This window comes from Pseudoliparis swirei, chromosome 4 (assembly GCF_029220125.1).
Source record: "Pseudoliparis swirei isolate HS2019 ecotype Mariana Trench chromosome 4, NWPU_hadal_v1, whole genome shotgun sequence".
In the NCBI taxonomy this organism is placed as follows: domain Eukaryota; kingdom Metazoa; phylum Chordata; class Actinopteri; order Perciformes; family Liparidae; genus Pseudoliparis; species Pseudoliparis swirei.
The window spans coordinates 8,261,601-8,274,393 of record NC_079391.1 but is presented as its reverse complement, the minus strand read 5'-3'; the positions used below and the strand labels follow the sequence as shown (position 1 = coordinate 8,274,393).

The window sequence follows — 12,793 nt, the reverse complement described above, 5'->3', positions numbered from 1 at the left end:
TATACAACACAAAACTAAATACTAACACGAATACTAAATATACAGGGGGAAAACAAAGTAAAATGCTGAGTATAGTGCAGAATTTGCCAGGATGTCCAGCGATCTACTGCAGTGTGTTGTGCAGCCTGACAGCAGCAGGAAGGAAGGACTTGTGGTTCCTCTCCCTCAGACACCGGGGAGGAATCAGATAGCAATTGACGTGTCTAGCTGTCATAGTGCACTGATTACTCCGATAGTCAGTAGGGGAGACAAAAAAAGTAGCAACAGAGTAACACAAAATACAAATAATATAAGAAAAGCTCGAAGTGCATGGGAGCTGCTGTGAAAGGCAGCTGCTAGCAACCACGAATATTGTTCTGTAGCTACATTATCTTACATAATCTCTGCATTTTGACACCCTTTAATATGCCATACAAGACGATATCTGCAAGTTACTTCGCCAGCCATTGCCCTCGTGTGTCGTTTCCTCTGTTTCAATTAACGTGAACGTCACCTTCGTTCTGGCCCCACTGCCTGATGACGTAATTCACAATATCATTATCAAACACAAATCATAGGCTAAAGCGGCGTCTTTGCTGAAAAGCTTTCGTAACAAGCAACGTGTGGTGTTGTTAACTTTATAGCGTTACATAAAACTAGCTATGATGCTAGTTTACCCGTAACCTGAACGTCACACGCTCGTGGGGCTGCGATTTGTTGACAGTGACTTTAGCTCGCGCTGATTGGTGTCTCGCGAGCGTGAATGGTTTGGCTCATTGTAACTTCATGGCTTAATGAATCATACTCATATATACCTGTTTCTGCAGAAGTATTCCTTTTTCAACTCCTCAACTTCATGGTTTATGTTCAGCAGCTCCGCCATGTTTTCCAAAGGCTCCAGTTTACTTGTTGTCTTGACAACGCAGCAGTTTCCCGAGTTGGTGGGGATGCGTTCAAAGCATCGAGAGAGTAGGAATTTTCTTCATTGCACAATTAGAAAAGCTTACTCCACTGACCCTGTCTTAACAAAGACACTTTGAAGACACTTTGACAAGTATTTGCCGATGTATATGTTGAGGTTAAAGGCACCTGCTTATTTTATGTAACAAGTCAGGATAGAAACCTGAAATCAGACTTTTTTTATTTCTTTGACCTTGTTTTTAATACGTAACCAATATTCTCATTTGGTATCCTCCTGAAACGCAGACTAATAGTTATAGTAACTCAGACATTTTGTTCCCATTTGTATGTGATATGAAATATATATTAACAGATATTTTTAGTATTGGGTCAACATACTGTATATTGTATTTTTTTTAATGGAAAATATTTGTAGAAAAAGCCTAATTTACTGTCTGCCAGTGCCCATATAAATAAAGGTGAATGGGGGAAGGGGGGGAGGGAGAGAGCTTGCTCTGTGGATGCAGATTGTGGATCTGAGTATTGATCCGTCCAGCTGCTTCACTTCTTCTATCCAATCCCTCCATCCATTTCACTCCTTTCCTGACATTATCACCCTTCATCATACAGTTATCAGTTCATTTCACCCTACTCTTCCTTCCTTATTCTCCTGCTCGTCACTCCTTCATTCCTCTACAGACATATTCACCTGTCAAAATGATCACCTCAGCAGGGTGTGTGTGTGTGTGCATGCGCTTGCGTGTGCACTTGCGGGTGCACTTGTGTATCTGTGCAAGGAAAGACATCTGTCTGGTCAATGGTCAGAGGAAAAGACTGTCTGTATTATAAATTACTTCTCAGAGACAGGTATGACAAATGGTGAAAGTGAATGAACGTGTGTGTATCTGTCTCCGTGCTCTTTCGTGTCTGTGTACAAGCATTCCTGCCTCTCTGCGAGCCAGTCAGTGAGCTTGTTTAACTCTCTGTTTTCTCTTCTTTTCTCACAGGCCAATTTGCTGTCTGAGGGCCACCACGGCGAAGAGCAGTCGGCTGACGTCCTAGGTAAGTTATAGCTGGAGGGGCGAACCCACGGTGGCTCAGCTCATCCATCGTGGGGCGGCAGGAGGGCGGCCACCCTGGTAATTACCGGAGAAATGTTGTTGTGACAAGCAGGTATAGAACAGCCAGATGCGAGCGTGAGAGACAGAGATTTTAAAGGGAAGTGTTGTTTCTGACAAGACTGTAAGGACGGCTGGAAGCCATTCGTCCTGCCACAACACTGATTAGGTGTCACCGGGAGTGTATCTGTGAGAGAACGACACAACAAGGCGAGAGAGAGCACTTCATAAGAAGACATTGTGTTTACACGCTGTCTAATGACCCACTTCTCGACCCAGCTGGACCATCATCCTCTCCACCTCCCTCTACTCTTGTTCACTCTTCCATCAAGTCCCTCCCCTTTTGTCTCTATATTCCTCTTTACTTTGACCTGCTCTCGCCACTTTCCTGCTCTTTTTTGTTCCCCCATCCTTTGTGCCTTCTCAATCAAAAAATTTTTTGTTTCACACAGAGGCAATAATTCCTGACCCGGGATTACCCCATGGATACGCTCTCTCTCTCTCTTTTTCTCTCTCGCTCCATCTCTCCATACGGGGCATGTCATTTAACATGCCTCCAGTCACCTCTCACAGTCAGGAAGCTCATCCAACCAGTCATTCTCCATGCCCATTGTTCCTAAATGAGGGCCATATGCGCTGAGGCCAGCTCTGGTCATAAAGAAGCACACACGCACGCCAGGGGTGATACGGGTGTCTATTGGAGAATGTGTGTGTGAGAGAGAGAATGTCACACATTGCGCTGCACAGCGCGCGTGTATGAATCATTATTGTGTGTGAGTATATGAGTGATTATATGTTAGTGTGTGTGTGTGTGTGTGTGTGTGTGTGTGTGAGAGAGAGTGTGTGTGTTCCTCCAGCCACAGTGGGGTGCGGCGGATGGAATGTGTGTTTCTCTGCAGGACCAGTTCGGCCATTATTATTAAACATCTGTCCGCAGCACATTAATTCCCCCACTCTGACGCATCCCTCTCTGCCCAGGGATCACTTAATTGAAATCCATAATGACTCTTTCTTCTCTTCTCTCTCCCACACTGAGCAAAGTGAAGCTGGAAACCATAGTTCAGACAAAAGGAAGTTTCTTTTTGCTATTATCGTGTTCTTTCTGTCACCATGTTAACGGTAACACACAATACCTTGATGATGAACATGTACTGTATTTCCCAAATATATTTCAAAAATATAACAAAACAAAAGAATTGTGATTCATTTCATAGTTACATTTTCTTTGAAAATAAATTATAACAACGCCAAGCAAAAAATATAATGTTCAGCTCAGATGGATGATTCTAAGTTACTTAAGTTAATTGGATGCCTTTTTTTTCAAAGCGTATTTTATTATCTTTATGTATAGATATATATGAAATGTTTTCACAAATTTTCAAAATGAAACGGTGAGATATACAAAGTCCAAAGCCAACTCCAGTTAAAGGCAACATATGTGAATGATTAGATAGGAGCAGATTAAAGTTAGTGTTAATTGTAAACCTTTCGACAAGGTAAAATACAAAATAGAGTAGCGAGTGTTTGGTTCTCCAAAATAAGTTTAGTTTTTAATAAGCTACTGTTTTCAGCAACGTTTTATACTATCTTCTTTATAGGATGATGCAAGGTCACCTGAGGCATTCTTTTCCAGTCCATTAAAATTATCCATCACACGCACATAGTTAACTCCAAAAAGTGATTAAAACACTTTGAGCTGAAAATATAGAGGAGGCCCTCAAAGCAGAAGCTTACCTATTGGCCTCAAAGGGCCAGAAGCTGGCCCTGGTCTTCTGAGCAAAACTATGCAAATTGCTTCATAATATTTTCTACCTGCAGGGCTGCTGTTACTTTTTACAGTGGCAATGCTTTTAAACCAATTTGAAGCCATCTCTTTTTTCCCCCTCTCCATCTCCTCCCCCTCCCACCTTTCCTCATTCCCCATCCTAATATCCTACTAATGGATAAAAACTATGATTGTGCCGGTAGAGGAGAAATATCATACCTTTATTAGCTCACCTACACCCACGGAGAGAGAGGGAGAGAGAGAGAGAGGGAGAGTAAGTAATGAATTGAGCATTGTGTAAAATAGTTTAATGCAGGGGTGGTTCATCATTATTTGTGGCGGATTGTGTGGAGACAGGGGTGATCCATTAGTATGGTCGTTTCCATCTGTGTATGCAAGTCTCAGTGTGTGTATGTATGTGTATCAGTGTGTGTATGTGTGTGTGTGTGTGTGTGTATGTCCCACCCAGAAGGACATTCGCTGCTGCCGGCCCCACTGTCACAATGAGAGATTCATCACCACACACACACACACACACACACACTGGCTACAGTACACATGTGGCATTATTGTTCCATCATTACTCATCTCATTCTTCTTTTTCAACAATTTGTCATTTTGCTGGATTAATATTACAGAATGTTCACTGGACGGTCAAGGAGAGTATAACAAACTATTATTACTATGCCAAAAATTAGATTGGATTTGAAAAAAGATAATTGTAGCAATGCCACAAAAGAAGTCATTATTAAATGAAATATTTACGTTCCAATACTTTACTGTCGTTGGTGAGGGAGAAAATGATTCAAAGTGCTGATACAATTCTTCTGATTTCATTATATTACTGCAAGGTGAGTTCGACTAATTAACACGTTATTCAATTGAGCAAATAGTATGGGTAACAGAAATAGTTAAAGAAAATATAATAAGTATAGTTTAAATTCAAGTTGTATTTAAAAACAGACTAAAATCTCTGCGTCCACTTTTTGTTGCTGTAAAGTTGTCCGATAATATCTTTCTTACAACAACCGTACTTTTTAAAGAATTCTTCACATTTTGTGTAACCCGTAGTAAGTAACACTCATGATATATCCTCCTGTGTTTTGCACATTATTCTCTTAAATATGTATGCAACATTAACAAAACATGAATACATCAGAAATAAAGGCTCAGTAAATTCATTTTTCATTATATTCATTACAATTATACAGAAAGGATTGAACCGCCAACCCCCTGATTGAAAGATGGACCGTCTAACCACTGACCCACAGTCGCCATCACAGAGGAGAGGAAGAGAGTCAAGATAAGGAGATGTTTAGTTGCATGATTGCCACATCTGATAACCATCTCTTTACCCCCACACATACTCACTCGCAATCTCATTTCAAAATAAAATACTGAGTATGGACTGATTTTTTCATTTCTCGGGACTCAACACTGGAGAGGGAAAATAAATCATTCAGTGCATACTCTGATCAATGCAGGGTGGAGACATGCAACCGAGGATTCTCCGTCCCCTCTCGACCCCGAATGTAGCTCTCACACTTCATTTGTTCTTTTCATCTGTCCTGACGTGTCCCCTGTTACACTCATCTCTCGCTCTCTTGGTCTGACTCACGTCCGTCTTTCGCTTGCTCTGCCTCGTTTGCATTGCTTGCATGACTCTCTCTCTCTTTCCCTCTGTGTCTTTGACATGAACCTCTTTCTCAGTTCTTGTCTCTGCCCACGCAATTGTTTTTTCCCCTGTAATTTATGGCATTCTGAGCACACGCACTCCGTTGGTTCTGAAGCGTAACACACCTTCAGAATGCCCATGTGTGTGTGTGTGTGTGTCTCCAGTGACGCCACAAGAGCGAGTCTATTTCTCTGTGCTCCCCAGCTAATTGGTTGGGCCGTGAGAGAGAGAGGCAGGCTGGAGAGGTGGCCAGATCTGACAGTGAGTGTGTGAGTATGTGTGTGTGAGTGTGTGTGTGTGTGTGTGTGTCAGATGTCCTCTGGCATGCCTCAGAGAGCTAATCATAACCACACTGCAGAGATTAATGAAGTCAAGAGCAATCAGCCCTGACACACAAACAGGGACACACAGATTCACGCACACTCACATGCACACGCACACAGGAATGTCTCGTAGTTCTGGCTGCGATACTTTGGACCACGTTTCGTTGAGGCAGTGACATGTGGAGTGACATCATGATTAATTGAATCTCTTCTGGTGTGAACATCTGTACCTACATATGTTGCTATTGTCAAAGTCCCCATTTGCATGCTTGCATAAAGTTGTAACTGTGAAATTGAGGCTTGTTATACTGTGTGGGGAGGATGTTACCATGGCCACAGTTTAATGCGAGACAGATGCAGGGTTGAAGAACTTCTGATGCAATATTAAAGCAGGAAAGATTGATGGCAATGTTTTCCATCACTATACATCTAATCTAATACATCTAATGGTGTTCCTGGTGCATGATAGATGGAGGATAGGGTACTTCCACTGGATTAAGAATGGATGGGACATTAGAGTACCATGAGTGGGGAAAGCGTTGTTATTGTTTCCTGAGAGAGATAAAAAAAGTCTCCGTCACACGTTAATAGGCAAAGCAGGGGAGATAAGTTCGCAGTAGTTCACCAGTGGGACACTTTAATCTTCTTAATTGCCTGCTGACTCTGCTACGTCTCCTGGGTTGGATGTCCCTTCCAAGCGAGATTAGCAAAGAGAAGGGTCATCACCATGACGTCGAGAACTAAGCACCTCCAACGGGAACATGTCAACCGCCTCACATTATGTTTAAGTCTGGGCCTCAGGCAGGTGGGAACGGCGGTAGACTTATCTAGCTGGGGGCGCAACTGCCTTTGGGCCAGGAGGTTCCCCAGACACTGATTCTCCCCCCCTGCCCAATTCCACCACTTTTAAGGGGTTGGCTGCGAGTCCTGCCATGGGGGACACCAGGGCCCCAGCCAACATCTGCGGGACTCCTGTTCCACAATGATGACATCATCTGCTTAGGCTGCATTGATATAGTGGAGAGAAAGTAATTTTTTTCGAGAGACTGCCTTTGGGCTCCACGGAGGGAGACCGTGCGGGTCGTCTCCTTCAACGTGCAGGCTTGGCACTCAAGAGCTCGGCCCAATTCAGTCCGGTCCGTTCTCACCACAGATGGGGTTATAGTTGCGCTAAAAGGAGTCGTGCCCCTCAATTGGATGATCAAAAACACAAACTTGCGGTCGGAGAGATACCCACACCAGAGATACCCACACCCCACTGCTACAACAACTATCATCCATGTGTATTTGCTCGGCTCGTGTCTGTTAAGAGAGAGAAAAAGAGAAATAAAAGAGAGAGGGGGTGGTGGGGGACAAAAAGTACATCACATTTGTCTGTTTCAGAGCAAAGGGCTCTCAGCTCCTCATAAAGACCTTGACCTTTCGCCCCCCCGTGGGCCTCTGTGCATGCTTCACAGGCTACAGAGGCCCCTGATCTCATTTATCTATGTGTGGTTGTGTTGTGCGCACAAATCGGAGAATACAATGTATGTTTGAGGTCTGAGGTTTGTAAGTAGAGCCAGTTTTAGTTAAGCAATACGTGGTTGTTGAGCTTGACCAATCACTTATACTCACCCAGTGCCGGACACAAAAAGCATTCTCGGATATGATATGATAACGTATTATTCTCGACTCGAACATAAAGTTATAATTCACGTGGGAGGAATAAACCTGAAGAGCAGCACAATGTCGGATGTGCCGTATAAATTGCTCAGTCTTACTTTAAGATAAAGTAACCATGTTTGGCAGTTTTATTTATGTATTTATTCTCCCTTGTGTTCATCATATGATACAGAGTATAGTGAACGTTGATGGTCACATGAATCTTGCTTTCACACAGTCTGCACTTGACTCCATGCTTTGAATGTGAAGTGCTTACTTGTTGCCAATGACCACACGATGACACGTTTCAACACACTCACATGTGTGCTTTACTGTGTGTGTCCAAAGAACTTTGACTGGGTTTGGCCGTTGTTCATTATTCCCTCTGAGAGATGTGTTTGGCCACTCCCATTCGCTACTTGCCATGATTGAACGATTACTTTAAAATGTTTTTTTGTAAAGTTTGTTGCATTAATGTAAAGATAGACAACTGGCTTACTCAAAATAAAAAGTTAAATGATAACTTACTAAAAGGTTGTGCAATATAAATAAACTTTCCCTATCTTTTCACTGCAGTAACTACAGTGAACTATAATAGTGACTACAGTGTAATCAGATTACTTCATGGAGTTGTATAGGCCACATAGAAAAGGCTCATTCATCACAGAAGCAATCTAACTTTCAAATCAACAGAAATCAGCCCTGGCCACAGGTGACTGGCCTGGCCAAATAGCCTTTTGCAGGTGTGTGTCTGTGTGTGTTTGTGTGTGAGTGTGTGTGTGTGTGTGTGTGTGTGAGAGTGAGTTTGGCCTGTGTCTTTTGATGTGTATTAGATCATTTACTGTAGATAGAGGGCAGGCATGTCATGACTGCACTTTGCAAAGTAGCCTATATAAAAAAAAAATTTTGATCCCAATCGAATCAATTTCTACAAATATCTGTCAAAGTTTAAGATTCTGTATTTATTTTCATTATGTTCAGAGGAAAAATGAGAACCCTAATAAATTGACAAGTGTTATTCTTTATTTGTTGATTACTTCTTGCACTCTCCACTTCTTCTTGCACTACTGTTTCACAGCTAGCCATTCCGCCTTGTATATACTTTCTTAAGTCACTTTCTTAAACTTCTTAGACCGTTGCACTGTTTTGCACTGTTTGTTTTGTACTGCACTGTTTTGTTTTGTATTGTACTGTGTTGTAATGTATATTTTGTGTAAGCACACTGAGAGTCACTTCACCAAGCCACATTCCTTGTTTGTGCAAACTTACTTAGCCAATAAAACCTGATTCTGATTCTGATTATCATGATGAAATGAAGTAGTGATAAAATTGTAAAGATTAAAAATGTGACTCAAATGAACATCGCAACACACAGCAGCGGCAGATTATGAAAAATATGTAGATGGTATGCTAACAAGATAAAGAAAGCAATGGAAACCAACCCATGGTAATGGACATGCCCAAAGAAATGTGATAAAAACAGAGAGTGACAGTGAGACAAAAAGAGCAAAAAATAAAAGAGCAAGACAAAGACCTAACCCTTGAGCCAGGCAGAGCAGAAACCAAGTGGTTGGTACTAATGCAACAGTACATCATTTCCAGGCATTCCCATACCAACTGATATCAGAGTGAATGTGTAAACCTGATTATGATGGGCTTGTCAGAGGAAGCAGCAAAGGTCACTGAGCACCGGGGAAGTACGAGGCTTTTAGGGAGGAGGAAAAACACTAAATACTCCTAATCCTCCGTTTATTTGCCGCATGGCTGGTTAAAAGCTACTCGCAGCCTCATAAAATTAAAACCAAGAATGCAATGAACTGTAGAGAAGAGGCACAGATAAGATGGCATAAAAAGGAGGGAAAGAGAACAAAATACTTTAATCACGAGAAAGATAGTAAGATGGAGAGAGAGAGAGAGAGAGGGAGGTGGAGAAAGTGTGAGAAAATAAGTGGAAAATGAGAAGCGGTGATGTGGAGCTCCAAAACCTTCGTTCGCAGAATGAGCTGTCACCTGCACCTCCTTTGCCTGGCGATCTATGGTTCACACCGGCTGCATTTGATTAATACATCCCACCTAAATCATCGAAAGTTCCCCTTTCCTTCTTCCCCATAAAATGCAATACACAACACAAATCAGCCTGTTAAACAGTCGAGCCGGATAACAATCGGAAAATAATGCATCTTACCTGGGCCGTCCCGATAAATTGTTCCTTATAACACCCTCCCTTAAACCAAAATCAATTCATCCGCCTCCATTTTTATTAAAATCCCCAGTAATAAATCTTCCCCCAATGTTTGTTCATCTGTTTTTTGATACATTTATATCACTTTCAGTTCTGCTCCAGTGTTTCCCCTGCCTCGACGGCGTAAAATGGGAAAATCTATTTGGGGGCCGATAGAATAGTTAAAGGGGTGTTATGGGTACCTGTTCTCGTGGTGAAAATGGGTGTCAATTTGTGTGTGTGTGTGTGTGTGTGTGTGTGTTTGTGTGTGTGTGCAAATGGAATCGATAAATGTGGCAGTGTGGTGAGTAGATAGCACCCTTCCTCTTGCCTTTCTGATTAACCCACACAACTGAAGACAGCAATATAACAATATGAGAGGGTAGGTGTGTGTGTGAAAGTGTGTGTGTGTGTTTGTGTGCAAGCGTGTACCAATCCACTTAAAGCCGCCTTTGTCTTTCTCATAATGTTTAAGGTTGTGAGTGTGGTTGCTGTGTGTGTCCGAGGAGGACAGTGTTGAGCTTATCTGTGTGTGTGTGTGTGTGTGTGTGTGTGTGTGTGTGTGTGTGTGTTTAACTGGCAGTACTCTTCCTACTGCACTGTGATGATATTTTAACCAGAGAATTTCTCTCAGATGACTGAACCCAAGGGAACTACAAAGAGACATATTTGATATATTGGGAGTGTCGCTTTAGTTTTCTGACCACAAAAACAGTTATTCCATGAGGAATTAGCACTTTTCTCGATTTTGCCTTTTGTTTGATTCGCCACTCACCCGAAATGCATAAATCTGTTTTCCCTTTTTCATTAACTTACACCTTCAAATAACATTATTTGTCTGCACTGTACATTGACATCATCGTTATGCTCAATCGAGGTCGTAACTTCAGTTAGATTGACGATGGTGTTGAGTTATATTAATAATCGTCTGTCTATTAAGTGTACACTTTGCACATATACGTTGTTTCCTCACTGATGTCATTGTTATACACTTGTTTCCTTATAAGTACATAATCAAAAGCTGACTGCTTTTGAATATTATTTTTATTATTATATAACAACAACAAAACTTTAAAAGACACTTGCTGCTGCAAATGATCCAAAACCTTAACATGAGTTTAACTGCTGCAAGAAACGTCTAAAATCGGTCGTGTGTGTCATGGAGTCCATGACGCTGAATGCTTCGTCCCAGTCGTGGCTGATGCCTCCTGCCATGGCCCTGCTGATGCCCCTCTCTTCCTCCTTCTGGTTCATGGATTGTGGAGGTATGGATTGTGGTCCATGCCTACTACTAATTACTCATACATTCTGTCATATTCATTGAATGTGTTGTTACTCTGTAATGCTTCATTCTGTAAACATGACATATATTGCTTCTGTCCATCCTGGAGAGGGATCCTCCTCTGTTGCCCTCCTGAAGGTTTCTTCATTTTTTCCCTCGTGAAAAGGTTTTTTATATTTTTATCCTAGGCACATTTTTCATTTGTGATTTTGGGCTGTATAAAATGAACTGAATTGAATTAAAGTTGTAATAATGATACTGAAATGAACCAACACGTTGACGTCCACCCCCGCGGTCCTGTACTACATGTCGCGCTCCTCCCTGCACACCTGAGCCTCGTTCCCTCGTTAGGCCTGTCAAGGTGCGTAGAGGGCGTGTTCTCGGGCGTGAGTTAAAGGGACGTGTAGCATTTTGGTGGAATCTATTAGCCGTTTCCATGTCTCTTCATGTTACTTCATTGTTTTATTGCTGTTTACTTTTTCATATTGTATTTTCCTTGAACAAAGTTTTGCCTCCTGCTCGCCGTCCAGATATTTATGAACTTTGTCTTTTATTTATTTGATCACGTTCTAATCACAATCCATCTATCCGTGGCAGGGCGGTGATGGACGATGTAAGAATTCAGACGGCAGAATACAATAGGAATACAATACAACAAGCCTCATCGCCTGTATTGTCTCATTTGTTTGGGGGATCAATGGATGCTTTGCAGAGTGCCCGGTCAGTCAGTGCTGAGAAACCAAGAGATGTGCTGTGATTTATTCTAGGTGTTAAAAAAATAATTTGTTTGGATTGATTAAAGTTAATTAATTATGCTAATTGAGCGGGATGAAAACAGATGTCGTAAAGTGCCCTACGACTCATTCCTCGGTACAATTGGTCCTTTAATTACAAATGCTATTGGTTCATCTGAAGATTACTCATAATACATGCAAATGTTTGCACACAGTAAACACATGGAAACATGGAGCGGCACCAGTGTGCGTGCTGACGTGTTCACATGTTCATATTACGACAAAGTACACTTGGTAAATTCAGATTTGATTTGATAAACATGGATAATCTTTGTTTCCCCTGTTATGTTCCTGACTGATTGGTTATTCAACACGATTCTGATCTGTTTCACCTCAGAGATTTATTAAGTTTTGTTTTTAACTGTGTTTAAATCTCTTTTGTGTAGAACATTTACCTTGGGAAACCAGACCTTTACCCATAAGACCCTGTGGCAGACAGCAATGCATAACAATAAAAACCAATCCCATAATAAATAAATAATAATACATTTATTATAGCATTTATTCCTATGTGTTTTTCACCCAAGACATTTGGTAAAACTGAGACATGGGGGCTCATCTGGGCGACATATTGTACAATTAAAGTTGAAGATTAGAAAAGGATTTTAAGAAATGATTATGATTACTCTAATGTGTGTGTGTGTGTGTGTGTGTGTGTGTGTGTGTGTGTGTGTGTGTGTGTGCTGTGATCAACCAGATTGAGTTGCTATCTTTCTCAACCAAACCCTTTATGTGTGTGTGTGTGTGTGTGTGTGTGCATTTGTGTGTGTGTGTGTGTACGTGCGTGCGTGCACACATGTATGTGTGAGAGTACGTGTAAGTATCTGTGAGCTCAAATAGAGCAAGAGGCTGCGCTGAGCCGCATGGATTTGCTGCTAAAGTTTGAACAGTTTTAAATTAAAATGTATTGCCCATTCTCAATGTATTGATCTCAAGCCCAGCTGTGTCAATACGCCGCCCCGGCTATTTTTCCAATAACTTATAAAGATCTGCCAGCCAGGCATAAATTCATTACATAGCTCTGAGTTTATATTCTCTCTTTTTCTTCCTCTCCCTGTCTCTTCCATCTCTTTCCCCTCTTCTACTCTTTTCTCT

General features: G+C 41.7%; 1 protein-coding gene across 1 annotated transcript in view; it reads right to left on the bottom strand.

Moving 5' to 3' along the window:
* spata17 (spermatogenesis associated 17) overlaps positions 1–862 on the bottom strand; it is a 44,538-nt gene extending 43,676 nt beyond the window's left edge. Inside the window, exon 1 of the mRNA XM_056412921.1 lies at positions 795–862. Within this exon, the coding sequence (XP_056268896.1) occupies positions 795–862 (68 nt within the window). The remainder of the gene's footprint in view (positions 1–794) is intronic.
* Between the last annotated feature and the right edge of the window lie 11,931 nt (positions 863–12,793).